The sequence below is a fragment of the Rhinolophus hipposideros genome, assembly GCF_964194185.1.
Source record: "Rhinolophus hipposideros genome assembly, chromosome: 19".
Classification (NCBI taxonomy): domain Eukaryota; kingdom Metazoa; phylum Chordata; class Mammalia; order Chiroptera; family Rhinolophidae; genus Rhinolophus; species Rhinolophus hipposideros.
The window spans coordinates 41,489,670-41,505,109 of NC_138065.1; the positions used below are offsets into that span (position 1 = coordinate 41,489,670).

The 15,440-nt window shown below is 43.9% G+C and overlaps 1 protein-coding gene across 3 annotated transcripts in view; it reads right to left on the minus strand.

The window, feature by feature from the left end:
• RGL1 (ral guanine nucleotide dissociation stimulator like 1) overlaps window positions 1-15,440 on the minus strand; it is a 218,881-nt gene that overhangs the window by 103,842 nt on the left and 99,599 nt on the right. Inside the window, exons 1-2 of one of the 3 annotated variants that reach the window (XM_081026002.1) lie at window positions 10,814-11,099; window positions 9,722-9,832 (exon numbers count right to left, since the gene is read on the minus strand). The exons of 1 other annotated variant lie outside the window; for it this stretch is intronic. In XM_081026002.1, the coding sequence (XP_080882128.1) occupies window positions 9,722-9,832; window positions 10,814-10,840 (138 nt within the window). In that variant the 5' untranslated portion in view covers window positions 10,841-11,099. Of the gene's footprint in view, window positions 1-9,721; window positions 9,833-10,813; window positions 11,100-15,440 lie in introns of those variants that run through there. One more of the 3 variants, XM_081026001.1, reaches the window with a different exon arrangement.

A 15,440-nucleotide genomic window follows, 5' to 3' on the forward strand; every position in this document is an offset into this window, starting at 1 on the left:
CTGCATTTTCAATGCACCTAGAATACCAGCGGTGACAATGGTGGTGGCAGAGAAACACTGCTCCTTGCTGAACATGAAGACATCCTCAGGCAATCAGAAAGTGGGAAGAAAAAAAATAAAGAGAATATGGCCTCTGGGATAAGGGGAGAAAGGCAGGACTAATGAACAGACCATCCAGCACTTAGATGGTAAGGAGAGAGAAAAAAAGCAAGCCTCGGGTTAAATGACAACAATAAGAATATCCTTATATTTGTATAAAGATTTACATATTAAAAAGTACTTTTATAGACATTAACTCACATGATCCTCACCTAATCCAGAGGTAGAAAGAAAAGCTAAGTATTATCCCCATTTCACAGATGGGAAAACTGACGATTTAAAAAGTCATGTGACATTCTGAAAGTCACGACCTCAGGACCAAGTCAGCTAGGTCCTAGTTTGGGGCTCGAGTTTTGCATTAGTTGATCATCATGTGACACAGTGAGAAATTTTATCTTTAACATAAGCAGTTTAGTCCAGAATTTGAAAGTTATGCTTATGGTTATGGGTATGGTTATGGTTATGATTAAAGTTATGGCAAGCACAATTTGCTAACATCCTAAATTATGCCCAGTGAAGAATGATGAGCATAATGCTTACTGGGCAATTTTTAGAAGAATTGTTTCCTAACCTCCCATTTTTCAGTCACAAATAGCAAATACAGAAGACAGAATATTGCTCATTGATGAGTAGTAAAGTGTTTTGTAAAGCATAAAAATAAGAACAAATTAACTCGATAGGAAAACTGAGGAATTAGACATGCGAAATACTGGAGCCCATGTGATCACTTGTCTTTCACTGTACAGGCAGCCAGACAGAGAAAACTCAACAGTAGATATTACTTCTAAACCCTGCCATGGCCCTTCCTCCCAGATATGCAAAATGGGAGACTGATAGCAGCAAGAAGCCTTAAAGTCTTGCTGATACTGTTTCTTAATCAAGCAATCTGGTTGACACACAAGCTTCAGGGGGTACATGAAAGAAAGGCACCCCGCCTCTACAAGGTTTCATGGCAGGGTTCAAAAGTGGGGTCCTAATGATATCCCATCACTCAGTGAATGGGTGCCCCCATATCCTGGGGACTGCGGTAAGCACCTTCCGTACGTAACGCCTTCACACCTCACAGTAATTCTGTCCGGAAGGTACTGCTTCATAGGTGAGGAACTCAGGCTTAAAGAGGTTACGTAACATTGGGATTGAAGCCCACAAGCTCACATGTGGCGGACGTGAGTCTTGTATTCAGGTCTGTCTGGCTCTAAAGCACAACCTCTCGACCACTGCACTGGGTTCCCTCCCTCAACTGGGGCTCCTGCTGGAAACACCCCTGGAAAAGGAAGAGCGACCAGGAGGTAATAGCTCCTGCAAAGGCCCCAACTGAGGTCTAATTCTCCAGCGAGGGCTTGGTGGCTCTGGGCCCTGCTAATACTTGGCTAAGTCATTTGTAAAATAGGTATGTTCATTGTGTTGGGTAATTAAGACAGAAAATAGCACATATTTACCCTGTACTTCTCAAACTACCCAAATGTTTCTGATTTCCTGACGTTTCCATTTAGGAGCACCACTTATCTCGATAAACAATTTCAAGCATTGCGATTTTAATTGGGAAAGTCATGACTTTAATAAAGAATTTTATTTTTAGCCAATGTCTAATCCAGTTTCAATTATTTTTACCTACGTCCATTAAATGTTCTGTAATTAAAAATTGTCCACAGATTCTAGCTTCATCACCAGAGGTGACAGAAGTTATGGGCACGAAAGGGACACATCAGTAGGAGTTACTAGCAAGAAGGTCACAAAGAAGCATGGTTGATATGATAAGACATCCTACTTTTAGCAGAAAACACTTGTTTTGGGCCTTCAAATTACCTTTAGAATTATGAAACTGGAAGGTCTCAATCTTCGCTTCATGTTTATAAAAGATGAAAATGGGTATTTAAATCAGCAGGAAACAAAAGGAAAGAATTGAATTGCCCAATTCCTTGCTGAAAAGAGCGCACAAACAGAAAACATCTGGGAGCGTGTACATGGGATAAGAGTAACTGTGTGGAAACGAATTCAAACGAATGGACCACAGATGGCACAAGCATTTAAATGCTAGGAAATGTAGGGTAATGCATCTATGAGGCTGAAGAAAAATAATGAAACCACCGACAACATACCATCCCACCCCAACCACCACCAGTAGTACTCTTAGAAGTCAAACACTGCATGGCATGAAGGAGAAGATGGCTTTGAGGAACCAAGGCAGAAACGCCAATCATCGGAACACAATACACAGGCAAGTCAGTGGAAATGCACGAGTATTTCTGCAACATTAAGCCACAAGGATTGGTGGTAAACGACATGACTCTCTCTGCACAGGACTATCTGAGCTTCCTCCAAGGTGCTGGCGTGTACCTAATGTAGCTTGTCCTTCCTTTCTTAGTGCGTTCTTCCTTTCCTCCCTCCCTCCCTCCCTTTATTTCTATTCTTTTTTAAACTGAAGACTGATCACGCTTTAATCAATTATGTAGAAGAAGCCATGGAGAGGCATTACAAAGATGCACCAAAAGCTAAAAAATAAAATGGGAAATTTTAATTTAGGTCGTGTGTGTGCGTGTGTGTCAAGAGATTGAGATTGTAGTAGCGGTAATCTAGGGAAGCATTAGATCTTCCAAGTTTTTTCTTTGACAAAACGAGTGGAGTTAGCAATCAGGGTGAGCCCCCAAGAGCAGAGATGCCAGCAGCAGGATAAAGAGTGTCAGGAGTTAGAGACATCGAGTAGGGGAGGGAGAAAGACCAGGACACCTAACCATAACATTTCTCGTGTCTCTAACAACACAATTATAAATTTAACTTCTGTTGTCTAAAATACAACCCTGTAACCACAATCCTGTCGGTTCCATATTTATTCTCTCTCCATGGCCTCCAGATTCAATTTGTTTAGTTTGTAGGGAAATAGAAGACAAAAGAAGGAAGGAAGGAAGGAAGGAAGGAAGGAAGGAAGGAAGGAAGGAAGGAAGGAAGGAAGGAAGGAAGGAAGGAAGGAAAGAAAGAAGAAAAGAAAGAAAGAAGGTTCTGCCAGTTCTTCCAAGTCGCCTGGAATCTGAGAAGTAAGCAGTGGGGCTGCCTTGTTCCCGGAGAGCGCAAACTGAGATTTCGTCTCTGCGCATGACACATCAGACATGCCGGGTCTGGTTATTCTGCAGGGCCTCTGATAAGAAAGGAGGCATTTGCTAGTGTGTATACAGAGGAAGCCTGACCTGAAGTCCCCAGGACATTTCACCCAATGGAAGGAGATGCTGCTGAACCCAGAAAGCCAGGGGCTTTTGACCTGCTCCTTGAAACCAGGTGCCAGGACTCCTCCCCCCACACCCATCACTCTTCCCTCCCACCTTCTTTGTTCTGCTGCCACCTTCCATGAAGGTCCTCATCCCTTTCCTCACTTCATTACCACGGTGGCCTCCTCCCCCGCCCCTCATCCCAGTCTGGCTCCTTTCCAGTGCAACCAGCCCTCAGCTGTCAGTCATGTTTCTAAAAGGCAAATCTGACCGTGCCACTCTACTTACAGCCCTTCAATGACTGCCCTAGCATTCAGGACAAAGCGAACCCCACAGTTCAGCACACCAGGTTCTCAGGGACATGCTCCCGCCTTTCTCTCCAGCCTCCTTTCCTGTCACTTTCCCACCAGGCATCCTTCCCTCTTCCCATGCTGGGCCCCACACAGTGGTCTCATGTCCAGCCTCCATGCTTTCTCCCACGCTGTGCTCTCTCCCTGAAATCCCCATCCTGCTGCCCCACACGGCCTCATTTAACTCCTACTCATCTGTCAACTCACCACTAAAGGGCCCCCTCTTCCTTGCAGCCTTCCTGGAGTGCCCAGGCCCCCACTCCCATCTGATTTACATGCCTCTCCCCAGAGCTCACAGTGCAGATGGCTCACGTAGCACTGATTACACTTACCACAATATACTGTAATTAGTTCACATTTCTCTCTCCCTTACTACCCGTACTTTCTTTAAGAACAAAGGGTGTTTACTTTTACTTTGGATTCCCAAGATTGAAGATGGGGTCTGGCACAAAGGAGGCTTTTGATGAATAAATGAATGCTATCGAAAGTGAGGTTAGCAAACACAAAAACAGATGACAGAATCGTACAGATTCAGAGAGACACACAGCAGTTCCGAGGGAGTTCACACCCGTTGTGTTTACTAGGAAATGACCCAGAAACTCCAGACTCCAACTCAACTCTGTGGAGATATCCACACCCATCAGCAAACTAGATACTAGCTAGCTGAGTTTCCCTAATGGAATGAGGCAACACTTAGCATCTTCCCCCTTTCAACCACAATTTCCTTGCTTTGCTTACAGAAATATATGTATTTTGTTCCATAAAAAGTATACCATAGTAGACATTAAAATGTTTTACTTCTTTTAGCTTATCATTGCATGTTTTCATGTAAGATATATAAGACAGTCACTGTAAGATTCTGATTATTTAGAAGGGGGAAGCATAAAAAGATATAAATACCATGGACAAAGGAAACTAAAATGAGGAGGATAGGGAAATGACAAGTGCCAGCTGAGTGCCAAGTATTAGGAGAAAGGTACAGTATTTACCTATTAGTCTCCTTTTCTTCCTAAATTTAAGACTCCGAGAAAGTTTTCTTTATAATTTCACGGAAATAGGAATGAAATACGCTTATAACATTGATTTACCAAAATATGTTCTTTAAGTATAAGGAGTTAAGGTGCCTCTTACATTTATGCTGTTATGTATTTGCTGAGGGTAGACATGCATTTTGAACTTGATTAGATGTCCCCTGGACGGATGAACTGAAGTGGATATTCTTGATAACATGCTACATGTTCCTTACACAGATCCCAACAGGTTTTGAAAACAGTGAAAAGACCCAACTAGCTCAGAGAACTGAAACTTACTGTTATTTTCTTGATTGGTGTAGGCTACCATATTGGATTACTTTAGAAACATGTTCCCAAGGTCAAAATGAATCATACCAATTGGTTCATTTACAGATGGTTAGGTTACTAACTTTTGAAATTTACTTTCTAAAGCCTAAATTAAACATTCCCATAGACAAGAATAATGCAACCCAAGGGCCAGTTCTCCTCGATGAAACCAAGGATGGCCAACTATAAACTAAAGGCTCCTCTAGGGCTTATCTCCTTACAGTTCTAAAATCCTGCTCCTGAGCTTTCCAACCACACATAATTATAATGCTCGCCAACACTCTTTAACTCATGTACTGCCTTTCTTTCTTCAACATTCAGCAATAAGACAAGTACAAGCGGACCTCTTGCTTTTAGAAGGCTCTGGAGAATTCTCTAGCTACTTCACTGCCATGACTTCTTTTTTTGTAAAAATGAATAATCACTACCATTGTTTGTGCCCTGCTTTGTTCCAGAAAGGATGTAAAATAGCTGTAATCATTACCTAATTGATTTTTCTCACTCCCACACTCCCCTCCTCTTCTTTATAAGCTAACGTCTTCGTGCTGATTTTGTTTTAAACGAGGCACAACCATACACTCACATTTACCAACACAGTATTAGTCTCCCAAATAAGGGATGAAACCAGGTAGGTGGCCACAGTTCCCACTTCACCGAGCTGACGGACTAGTGGGGGACAGAAACAAATAAACAGGCAATTACAACAGAGTGAGGTAAGTGCATGACAGAGAGATGGAGAAGGCTTCTGGAACACACAGAAGGGATACCTCCTCCGGACTTGGGAAATCAGAGAAGCTTCCTCGAAGTGAAGTTAGTTGAAAACTTGAGGAACTGTATGCCATGTGAAGTCCATACAGACAGCAAAACCACCAGAATACCAGTTGGAGACAATCCAAACAGTGTGTCCAAGTGAGAATCAACACCTCGATCCAGATATGACAAGTGACCATCATACCGCTGCCCCCATATAATCCACAGACTGGCCACGAGTCACCCTAAATGCTGGGTTCTACAACAGCTTTCTAGTTCCTTTTTTTCCTGAAGATATTTTGCTTTCTCCTGTCCTATTCCACTGTCTTTACCAGCCTCCCAGCAAGAGCCTACGTGGGACATAGTGTGATAAATATGGGACATAGGGAAGGGGGCATAGGGACACGGGGACATAGGGAAGGGTCCTGTGGGCCCCCACCACAAGGACCACATAACCACAAAAAAGTGCAACTGAGAAAAGCCATGTGACTCTCCACTGACCATTCCACTCCCCACAAACCTTGCAGAGGTGACCCAGCCCTACCAATCCTGCTGGTGAAGCAAATATCCCCAATTTGAACTTACCTCAGGTTTGACATATTCTTCTGGACCCTGTGTCTGTCCTATTCTAAAGAGAGCAGAATTGGCTCGACACCAATGCCCCTTCTCTAACTGTCAGAACCTTTTCCTCTGTCCATTTGGGTATTCTTCCTAAAATGGTGCACTTTCTGCTTCCAGAAAATATTGATATTTTCTTAAGTCACTTCTACATATCTTGTCAATGTATAACCACAATGCTGTGACCAAAGAAAAATACTAAAGTTTGACCATTTGCCCTTCCAAAAAATCACTGGACATTCTATAAGCTAACTGAATGGTTGGGTGAAATTAATTTTTATTGACTCCTCCAATCCTGAGATTTTATGATGCTGACGTAACTGGAGCCATTTTTCTTTGAGGGCTATAGCCCAGAAAAATTATCCCAGTCTAAGACGTTAATGCAAAAGGAAAACTGGGTCAGTATTTCAAAAGTATTTGGTTTTTCAAAGTTGTCCAACATAACCTCACTGTCAATGGGCAAAGCCGCAGCTGCATATATAAGTAAACCCTGCCTGGGCCATACTTAGTTATATATTTTACAACCAAAGCAGGGGATGAGGGCGGGGAGGGAAGAGGAGGTTACTTCAAAAGATCAACGGAACACAACTTTTAACAAACAAAAAAGAATGCCCTAAGGACGTGTAATCAATTTGCTATCCTTCCCAAAACTGAATCTTAGTTATGTTTTGAGGTCTGGGGACTAGAAAATACCAAAGACTGTACTCAGTCTCTGAGGCTTTTTGAAGAAATGTTACAGACATGTCACGAGAGCTCCACTCACCCTCAAGTGCTGCGTAATCTCGTACGTATCTTTGGTACGCCGTACTTCACGCATCCAAAACAGGGAGCTTATCAATAAGAAACACATCTTCACAACAAATATCTCAACTTGTAGCTCAAGGTATCATTCAAAATGTAAATAAAAGATGGCTGCGTCACTCAAGGCCTGCACCAGGTGCAATGTCTAGGGCAAGGACACCATAAGCATCATGCGTCTTCTCATTCTCTTCCACTACTCGGGAAACAGCCAAGGTCCCAGGCAGATCCTGACAGCAAGGAATTAATCATCTGGGTTTGAATCTAGCCTCCACCGCCTCCTAGCTGTGTGAGCCTGGCAAGCCATTTAACCTCTCTGGGCTTTAGTTTCCTCATGCGTGGGGGGGGGGGGGTCCGGGGGAAGGGGGGGATAATCAGGTACCACCTTCCCCAGAAGGTTGTCCTCACCTCAGTCTCTAGTTCTCTCTAAAACTGGTTGCTTTGAAGTATTCTGAAAGGGTTACTGGAATGTAGGAAAACAAATATGGAGAAGCCACTGAATCCTAAAGAGAAAGGTTTTGCAATTGCTATGGCTCAGTGGGTTGAGTCACATTTAATTAAGTCTGGAATTTCCAAGGACAAAAACAGACCTTCCCCACAGAACACCTAAGACAAAAAAACGAGCAGGATCAGAGGTGGCGAGTTCCTCAGCGGCGCTCTTGAGGACTGGGGCGGGAGCAGCAAATCACGCTTTGGTGAAATGAGAGGGAAGGGACAGCTTCCTCCACCAGCTAGAAGCAATCTTTTCACGTTATCCTCCGTCTCAATAGCTCAGCTCCACTGCTAAATCTTGGATGGACTAACTCTACACTCTGTATAAATCTGAAAGCACTGGAAGAGGGGGGAGAGAAGTGGAGCCCAGTGAAGAGAACAGTCCGTGAGAATTACTAAATAACTGTGAACATCTAAATGAACCCTAAGTTGTGTGTTTGGGGCCTACAGAGGCAACCCCTCCATTTCCCCATGACTTACTCATTCATCGCTATTGTGTTTGGCTAAAAGCTAAAACTGTCACCCAAGCAACATCAGTCTTGTTCGAAAGAGAGGAACAAGCCGGCATCAGAAAACGCAACAACGCTTTTGAAGGCAGCTGGTTCAGAACCTATGAATCATTTTGAAATATCCGGGCGGTCCAAGCCACATCAACACCACATTTAAATAAAATGCATATAGACACAACCGCCAGAAACAAAGTGATGGCTTGTCAGAATTCTCGTGCTTCTTTCCCTGTCTGGCTTACTGGTGAGGCACCTCATTTTCCAATCCTATTCTGAGTAAGGGACCTACCTGTTCGGTGAAGACCTCAGGTCAGGCCACACCTACAGATGGGGCCTAACAGTTTACTAACAATTTACTCTGTACTTTGGGACCTCGGCCCAAAGGACAGAGCAGGAAAGACCTGAGTTGAACCAGCTAGGGCAGCTCACGCCATGAAGACCTCTGTTGGCAAACCAGCAGGCCTGTCGCAGAGGAACTCACTGCTGCTGGCCATCCTGCCTTAACTTCTAGGAGTCACAGGTCCCATGTTGCCTCTGGTCTTCCTGGGAAGCCCTGAGCAGTTCTGTTTCCTGTCCTCCTTCAGACTCCACCTTTGAATGCTTCTCCAAACACTCAGAATGTTCTGAAACCCAAAGCCAGTTAGGACTGATACAAGGGGACAATCTTCATTGCTATGAAGCCTGAGTGGGGCTAGAACAGGGCCTGGGAAACCACATGCATCCCCTCTATTCAGCCGACCATTATTTTCTTTCGCAAGGCTCTCTGTGTCACCTCTCCCTGCTCGCTCTGAGGATTACTTCTATCTCCAGATCAAGAATTCCTTTGTTCTTCCACATGTCCCGTTTGCTCAGGTAGTGATCCTGCCGCCAAGCTTTCCATTTCCCGCATCCCCTCTCTTTGGGATGTGCTGAAGGCTCTATTAGGCGATAACAACATGTAACCATCTCAGAAAAAAATCTTGCCTGTGGAGGCAGCGTTTCTCCAAAGGCCCAGCACTCTACTCTGTGCACTCTACCTGTGAAGCCATGGGCACCGAGCACACATCTGCCTCCTCACAGGCCACGGGCCGCAGAAAGGAGGTGACAGTGGGAAAGGTGCCACCTCTCCCAGGAAGCCGATTGGAAATGGTCTGTCCCCTGAGCATTCTGGGTACTTCATAAACGTGCAGGAGTAGAACTGGGGCTGCTGGCATCAGCAGGGGGAGGACCAGGGGAGAAAAGGGTGCCATCTGGGCAAAGCTGCTTGTGGCTCTTGTCTATCAGAGTGCTGCTTTCCAGTCCCATGACTCTGTGTCCTTCCACCCCCACTCTACTAGCCAGATACCTCAAGACGTTTCTGAGAGGTTCTGAATTATTGACGAACCTAGGGAAGATGCTTTGGAAAACATTAAGTACAAAAACAGACCTGTACAGCTAGTGCAAATACTGGGTCATTGGCAGTTTCCTTTCTAGGGCCAAAAGCGAAGGGGGGATGAGGGGAAGAGCGTGCCTCTGCTAAATAATAATGATATTCACAGAACAACACACACTGGAACTCCAAAGTTCACAATCTCTCCAGCTTTACTCACCCCTAGCCATCTTGCTCCTTTATTGGCAGCCTGTTGAATCTGGACTCTTTTCAGGGTGACATGGTAAACAGCTCCTTCCTCTACCTCTTCACCCCAGTCCTGAATCGAGCTCTGCCAAGGGATGGGATAAAGAGAAAGAAAAAGAGTATTTTTTTTTTTCCCCTCTCTGCTAACCACAATCTGTCCCAGCTGCTTTGCTGCTTACCCAGCACTCAGGGCACAAGATGGGCTGTTCAAAATAAATATTACAATCAGAGCAATACAAGACACACTGTGATAAAGGGAATGCTGAGATTTTCTTGGCCCCCAGCCCTTTCCTGTGGTATCAGAATCCCCGGACTTTTCCATTTAGTTATTTTTCCGAGACCCGCTCACGTATCTTAAATAAGGTTTCTTTTTTTTTTTCATCTTTTTTTTTTCTTTCTCAGGAAAAAAAAAAAAGAAAAAGAAAAAGAAAGAAACTGCGGTTACGTCCTGATTAACTTTTCCTCCTTAAGTGAAAGGAAAAAATAATTCATGGGCAGACAAAGTTTGCACTTTCCTAAGTGGCTCAGGGATTTGAGCACAACTGCCTTTTCAAGTCGGACACAAACAAGCACGTAAAACGCCAAGTCCTCAGTCCTTGAGGAGCCCAACGCTTCCCAGGTCTTGTTTCTCCTCTTATTGTTTGGGGGACCCACAGAAGTTAGCAGGGCGTGGACAGTTTTCATTTCCATAAAATCCTCTGGCAAGTGCAGCAGAAAAAGCAAGTAGGAGGTGTGCACACGGGCTCCCGGGGTGTCCACGTCCCCGGCTACACTGCGCGTTGGCGCCGCTGGGACACGCGAGCGCTCCGCGGTTCACGCTCCCCAGCAGTGCTTTTCCCTGCAAAGTTCTCCTTTCCGGACCTACGCCTGCCCCGGACACAGCAAAGGCCGTCGCGGAGAAGGCAGGCATCGCCGAAGGGGAGAAGACGCGCAGCGAGGAAGGCGTGCAGAGCAGGGGGAGAAAGCTTTAGCTCGCAGGCTGCGGGTCCCACACACGCCCGGGGGACGCGGGAGAAGAGTCCCCACCAGAGAAGCCTGGGTTGAGAAGGCAGAGAGGTCTCGTTACCATGTTAGCTTGCCAAAGCAATTTCATTCTCAGCGTTCCCTTCGGCACGGGGACGCGGCCTGAGGCGCCCTGCTCCCAGGCCAACGCGGTCGCGGTCTCGGGTGGGCTCGGCCCGCGCGGCCGCCGCGCTCCCGGCACCGACACGACACGCCGCGCGCGCTGCCCCCGCTGCCGCCGGTGCGCGCCACTCGGGCCACAAAGGGAGCGCAGCTCGCGAGCAGAGCAGCGAGCCAGGGCGCCGCAGACTCCTCCCCACGCCACTCCGTGATGTCAGGCTTTCCTGTTTGTGCCCGGGAGCGCACGCTCCCTCTCGTAAACCCCATGCATGAAGTTAGAGGGCAACAGTTTCTCCAACGCCGGAGGGGATCGGGGAAACAACCCTTCCGAGTTGATCAGGTTTTCCTGATGGTCACCAGGTGCCAGAAAAAAAACATATAGATCTATCTATTATCGGAGGTGGTGTGGAGGTTAGCAGTTGTATGTCTTCCTCCTTCGCTAAAAGAAAGAAAGGGGGAGACGGAGACAGGGGAGTGCGAAAAGCATGGCAGGAAAGGGTCTAGTGTCTGCCTGTTACTTGCTGGAGTTTGATTAAATCGGAGCGACCCCAGTGAGAGTAGCAATCCTAGAAGCCAGGAAGTTTTTCATTAGGACAAAAACGAATTGCTCGAGGGATATGCCAGAACCCCCGCCCGGGGTCTGTCCTCTCTCCCGCTGCAGCACTCCACCAGTCAAGGGGACTTCTTCCTACCACACGTTAGGACAAGGCTCTTCCAGGAAAGGGCTTTTGCTGGGACGGACAGACAGCGTGGAAAGTGGATGGTCAGTGGCCCTGGAGGGTCTGTGAGTCTTTGTGACTCGTCACCATCTCCAGTTGTCTGTAGGGACACAGCGGGATATTAACCACAGGGAAAAGCCATTCATGAGGAGACTGCCAGAGGGACTTTTGTCAGAACGGTAACATCTGCTCTCAGGACAAAAGATTATAACCATTTTTAGATCCAGTTTTAATAAATCAACAGCGAGATACCAGATGATACTATAATCAAACTTTGGCACGTGACAGAATTCCATGCCCATGACAAAACCTTTAGGGCTCGTGTCTTTTATGCTATTCACCCCTACGCGAATTTAATCGCCTTTCATTTTTTTCAGAGGCCTCTCACTAATTGCCAGGTTAAGGCATAAGGCGGGCTGTGGATAATAATACATATATCATGAGTAGAAAAGCTAGAGCATCAAATGTACAGATGTTCCCAGGAGAGCAGAATAGATGGCACTGAGAGTGCATCAAGGAAAAACAAAAGGATCTCTGGACACTTGAGAACATCTTGAAGTCACTCACCCATGTTCTCACACAACTAGAACCTGTGGAGCTCAGTAGCCGTGGAGAGAGGCTGACTAGATCCTTCTGTGACCACCAGGACACAGTGTCCCCAGTGACAGAGGAGAATCGTGCAGAAGTCCTACCTCTCTGTTTCTGAAGCCACCCTCAGGCCCCCAGACCCACCTGGTTAGTGATCGTGAAGACGACAAAATGCACCAGAGGACAGTTCAGCGGCCCATAGGATTCATTTCATAACTTTCACCTGATTTTTGGCAGTAAATTTGGAGATTACTGAAAATTTTCCAAGCAGTTTGTTCAGCCGCGTCTCTCCCAGGAGGCCTTGCTGGACAGGGCAGCTTATAATTCATAAGGTCCCACTTGCGTTTCAGATCTCAGCACCCTTCTCTCTATCCCACCAATTCCCTGGCTGGCCACCTGGCATGTAAAGGGAAAAGAACTGGCTTTGAGCAGATCCAGCTCAAATCCACGTTTCTATTGAGTGAGCATGGGAGCTACTACCCTGAGTTTTAATTTCCTCATCTGCAAAATGGGACAAATATCTACCTCAGAGAGTCTGAAAAGGGATTAAGTGGGATGCAATTGCAAATCATCTAACACATGGCAAGTGATCGAAAAAAGTTCCTTTCCCTTATTATTGCACTTCCCCCAACCTGTATTTTCCCAGACTCACTGAAAAGTTGTGTATGTATTCCACGTGGGAAAATCTCAGATGATGTCTTCTCACTGAATTACATTATAATTTCACAGAGCTTTTCCAAGAATAACTACTTGTGTTTATACCTGATAATATAGGTGATTTTGTCCAAATGCTGATCCAAAAAAGGGGGCTGGTTTTACGCTAGATAGTGTCATCAAGTGTTGCAGTTTACAATTTTTTAAATATTTATTTAAAAATATTTCACCTGCAGGGATCTCAGCCAGTACTATTACACATACTTTAGGATTAAAATATTCCTGGTCAATATGTGGGAAGGATAAACCAATAAGCTATTTATAACTAAATTTGAATTTACTTACCAGATTAGCCTACTCATGACCTAGCATGGTCCTAAAAAGACAGGTCAATTTTGTTAAAAGGAGATCAGTAATGTTTTACAGTTTTTAGTGTACAAGTCTTTGATCTCCTTGGTTAAGTTTATTATCAAGTACTTTATTCTATTTGATGCTATTATAAATGGTATTGTTTCCTTAATTTCATTTTGGGGTTATTCATTGTTAGTGTATTGAAATGCAACTGATTTTTATGTATTGATTTTATCTCCCGCAACTTGACTGAATTCATTTATCAGTTCTAAAAGGTTTTGGGGGCGGTGGTGACACAAAAATATGGAAAGACATCCTGTGTTCATGGATTAGAAGACTTAATATTGTTAAAATGTCCACACTATCCAAAGTAATCTACAGACTCAGTGCAGTTCCTATCAAAATTCTAATAGCATTTTTTATTTTTTTTATTTTTTTTTATTAAATTTATTGGGGTGACAATTGTTAGTAAATTTACATAGAATTCAGGTGTACAATTCTGTATTACATCGTCTATAAATCCCATTGTGTGTTCACCACCCAGAGTCAGTTCTCCTTCCATCACCATATATTTGATCCCCTTTACCCTCATCACCCACTCCCCACCCCCTTACCCTCTGGTAACCACTAAATTATTGTCTGTGTCTGAGTTTTTCTTTCTCATTTGTTTGTCTTGTTCTTTTTGGTTTATATACCACATATCAGTGAAATCATAGGGTTCTCTGCTTTATCTGTCTGACTTATTTCACTTAGCATTATACTCTCAAGATCCATCCATGTTGTCACAAATGCTCCTATATCATCTTTCCTTAACGTGGAATAGTATTCCATTGTGTATATATACCACAACTTCTTTATCCATTCATCTATTGAAGGACATTTTGTTTGTTTCCATGTCTTGGCCACCTTAAACAAAGCTGCAATGAACATTGGAGTACACGTGTCTCTATAGAGGAATGCTTTCAGATTTTTTGGGTAGATACCCAGGAGAGCGATTGCTGGGTCATATGGTAATTCTATTCGTAATTTCTTGAGAAACCTCCACACTGCCTTCCATAATGGCTGCACCAGTCTGCATCTAATAGCATTTTTTACAGAAATAGAAAACAATCCTAAAATTCATATGGAACCACAAAGGACACCACATAGTCAAAGCAACCTTAATAAAGAAGAACAATGCTGGAGGTCTGATTTCAAAATATATTATAATACAAAGCTATAGTAATCAAAACAGTATGGAACTGGCATAAAGACAAACATAAACCAGTGGAATCTAATAGAGAGCTCAAAAATAAATCCACGCGTATACAGTCAACTGACAAAGGGGCCAAGAATACACAATGGGAAAAGGACAGTCTCTTCAACAAATGGTAATGGAAAACTTGGATATCCACATGCAAAAGAATGAAATTGGACACTTGTCTTACACCATACACAAAAATTAATTCAAAATGGATTGAAGACTTAAACATACGACCTGAAACTGTAAAACTCCTAGAAGAATACACAGGGAAAAGATTCATAACATTGGTCTTAGCAATGATTTCATGGATATAACTCCAAAAGCACAGGCAACAAAAACAAAAATAGACAAGCAAGAAAACTACATCAAACAAAAAATCTTCTGCACAGCCAAGGAAACAGTTAACAGAGTGAAATGGCAACCTGTGGTATGGGAAGAAAATCTTTGCGAACAACAAATCTGATAAGGAGTTGATCAGTTAATCCATTATATATAAGGAACTCCTACAACTCACTAGCAAAAAAACAAATAACTGAATTTTAAAATGGGCAAAGGAATAAACATTTCTCTAAAGAAGAAATACAAATGGCCAACAGATATATGGAAAGGTACTCAACATGACTAATCATCAGGGAAATGCAAATCAATACACAATGAGATATCACCTCAGATTTGTTAGGATTTAAAAAAAAAAAAAAGTTGGCAAGGATGTGGAGAAAAGGGAACCTTTGCATACTGTTGGTAAGAATGTAAATTGGTGCGGCCACTATAGAGAACAGTATGGAGGTTCCTCAATAAGTTCAAAACAGAACATATGATCCAGCAATCCCACTTTTGGGTAAATATCCAAATGAATTGAAATCAGGATCTCAAAGAGATTTAAGTGCTCCCATGTTCTTTACAGCACTATTCAGAATAGCCAAGATATGGAAACAATCTAACTGACCATGAATGGATGAATGGACAAAGAAAACATGGTAGATACCTACAATGGAATATTATTCAACCTTAAAAAA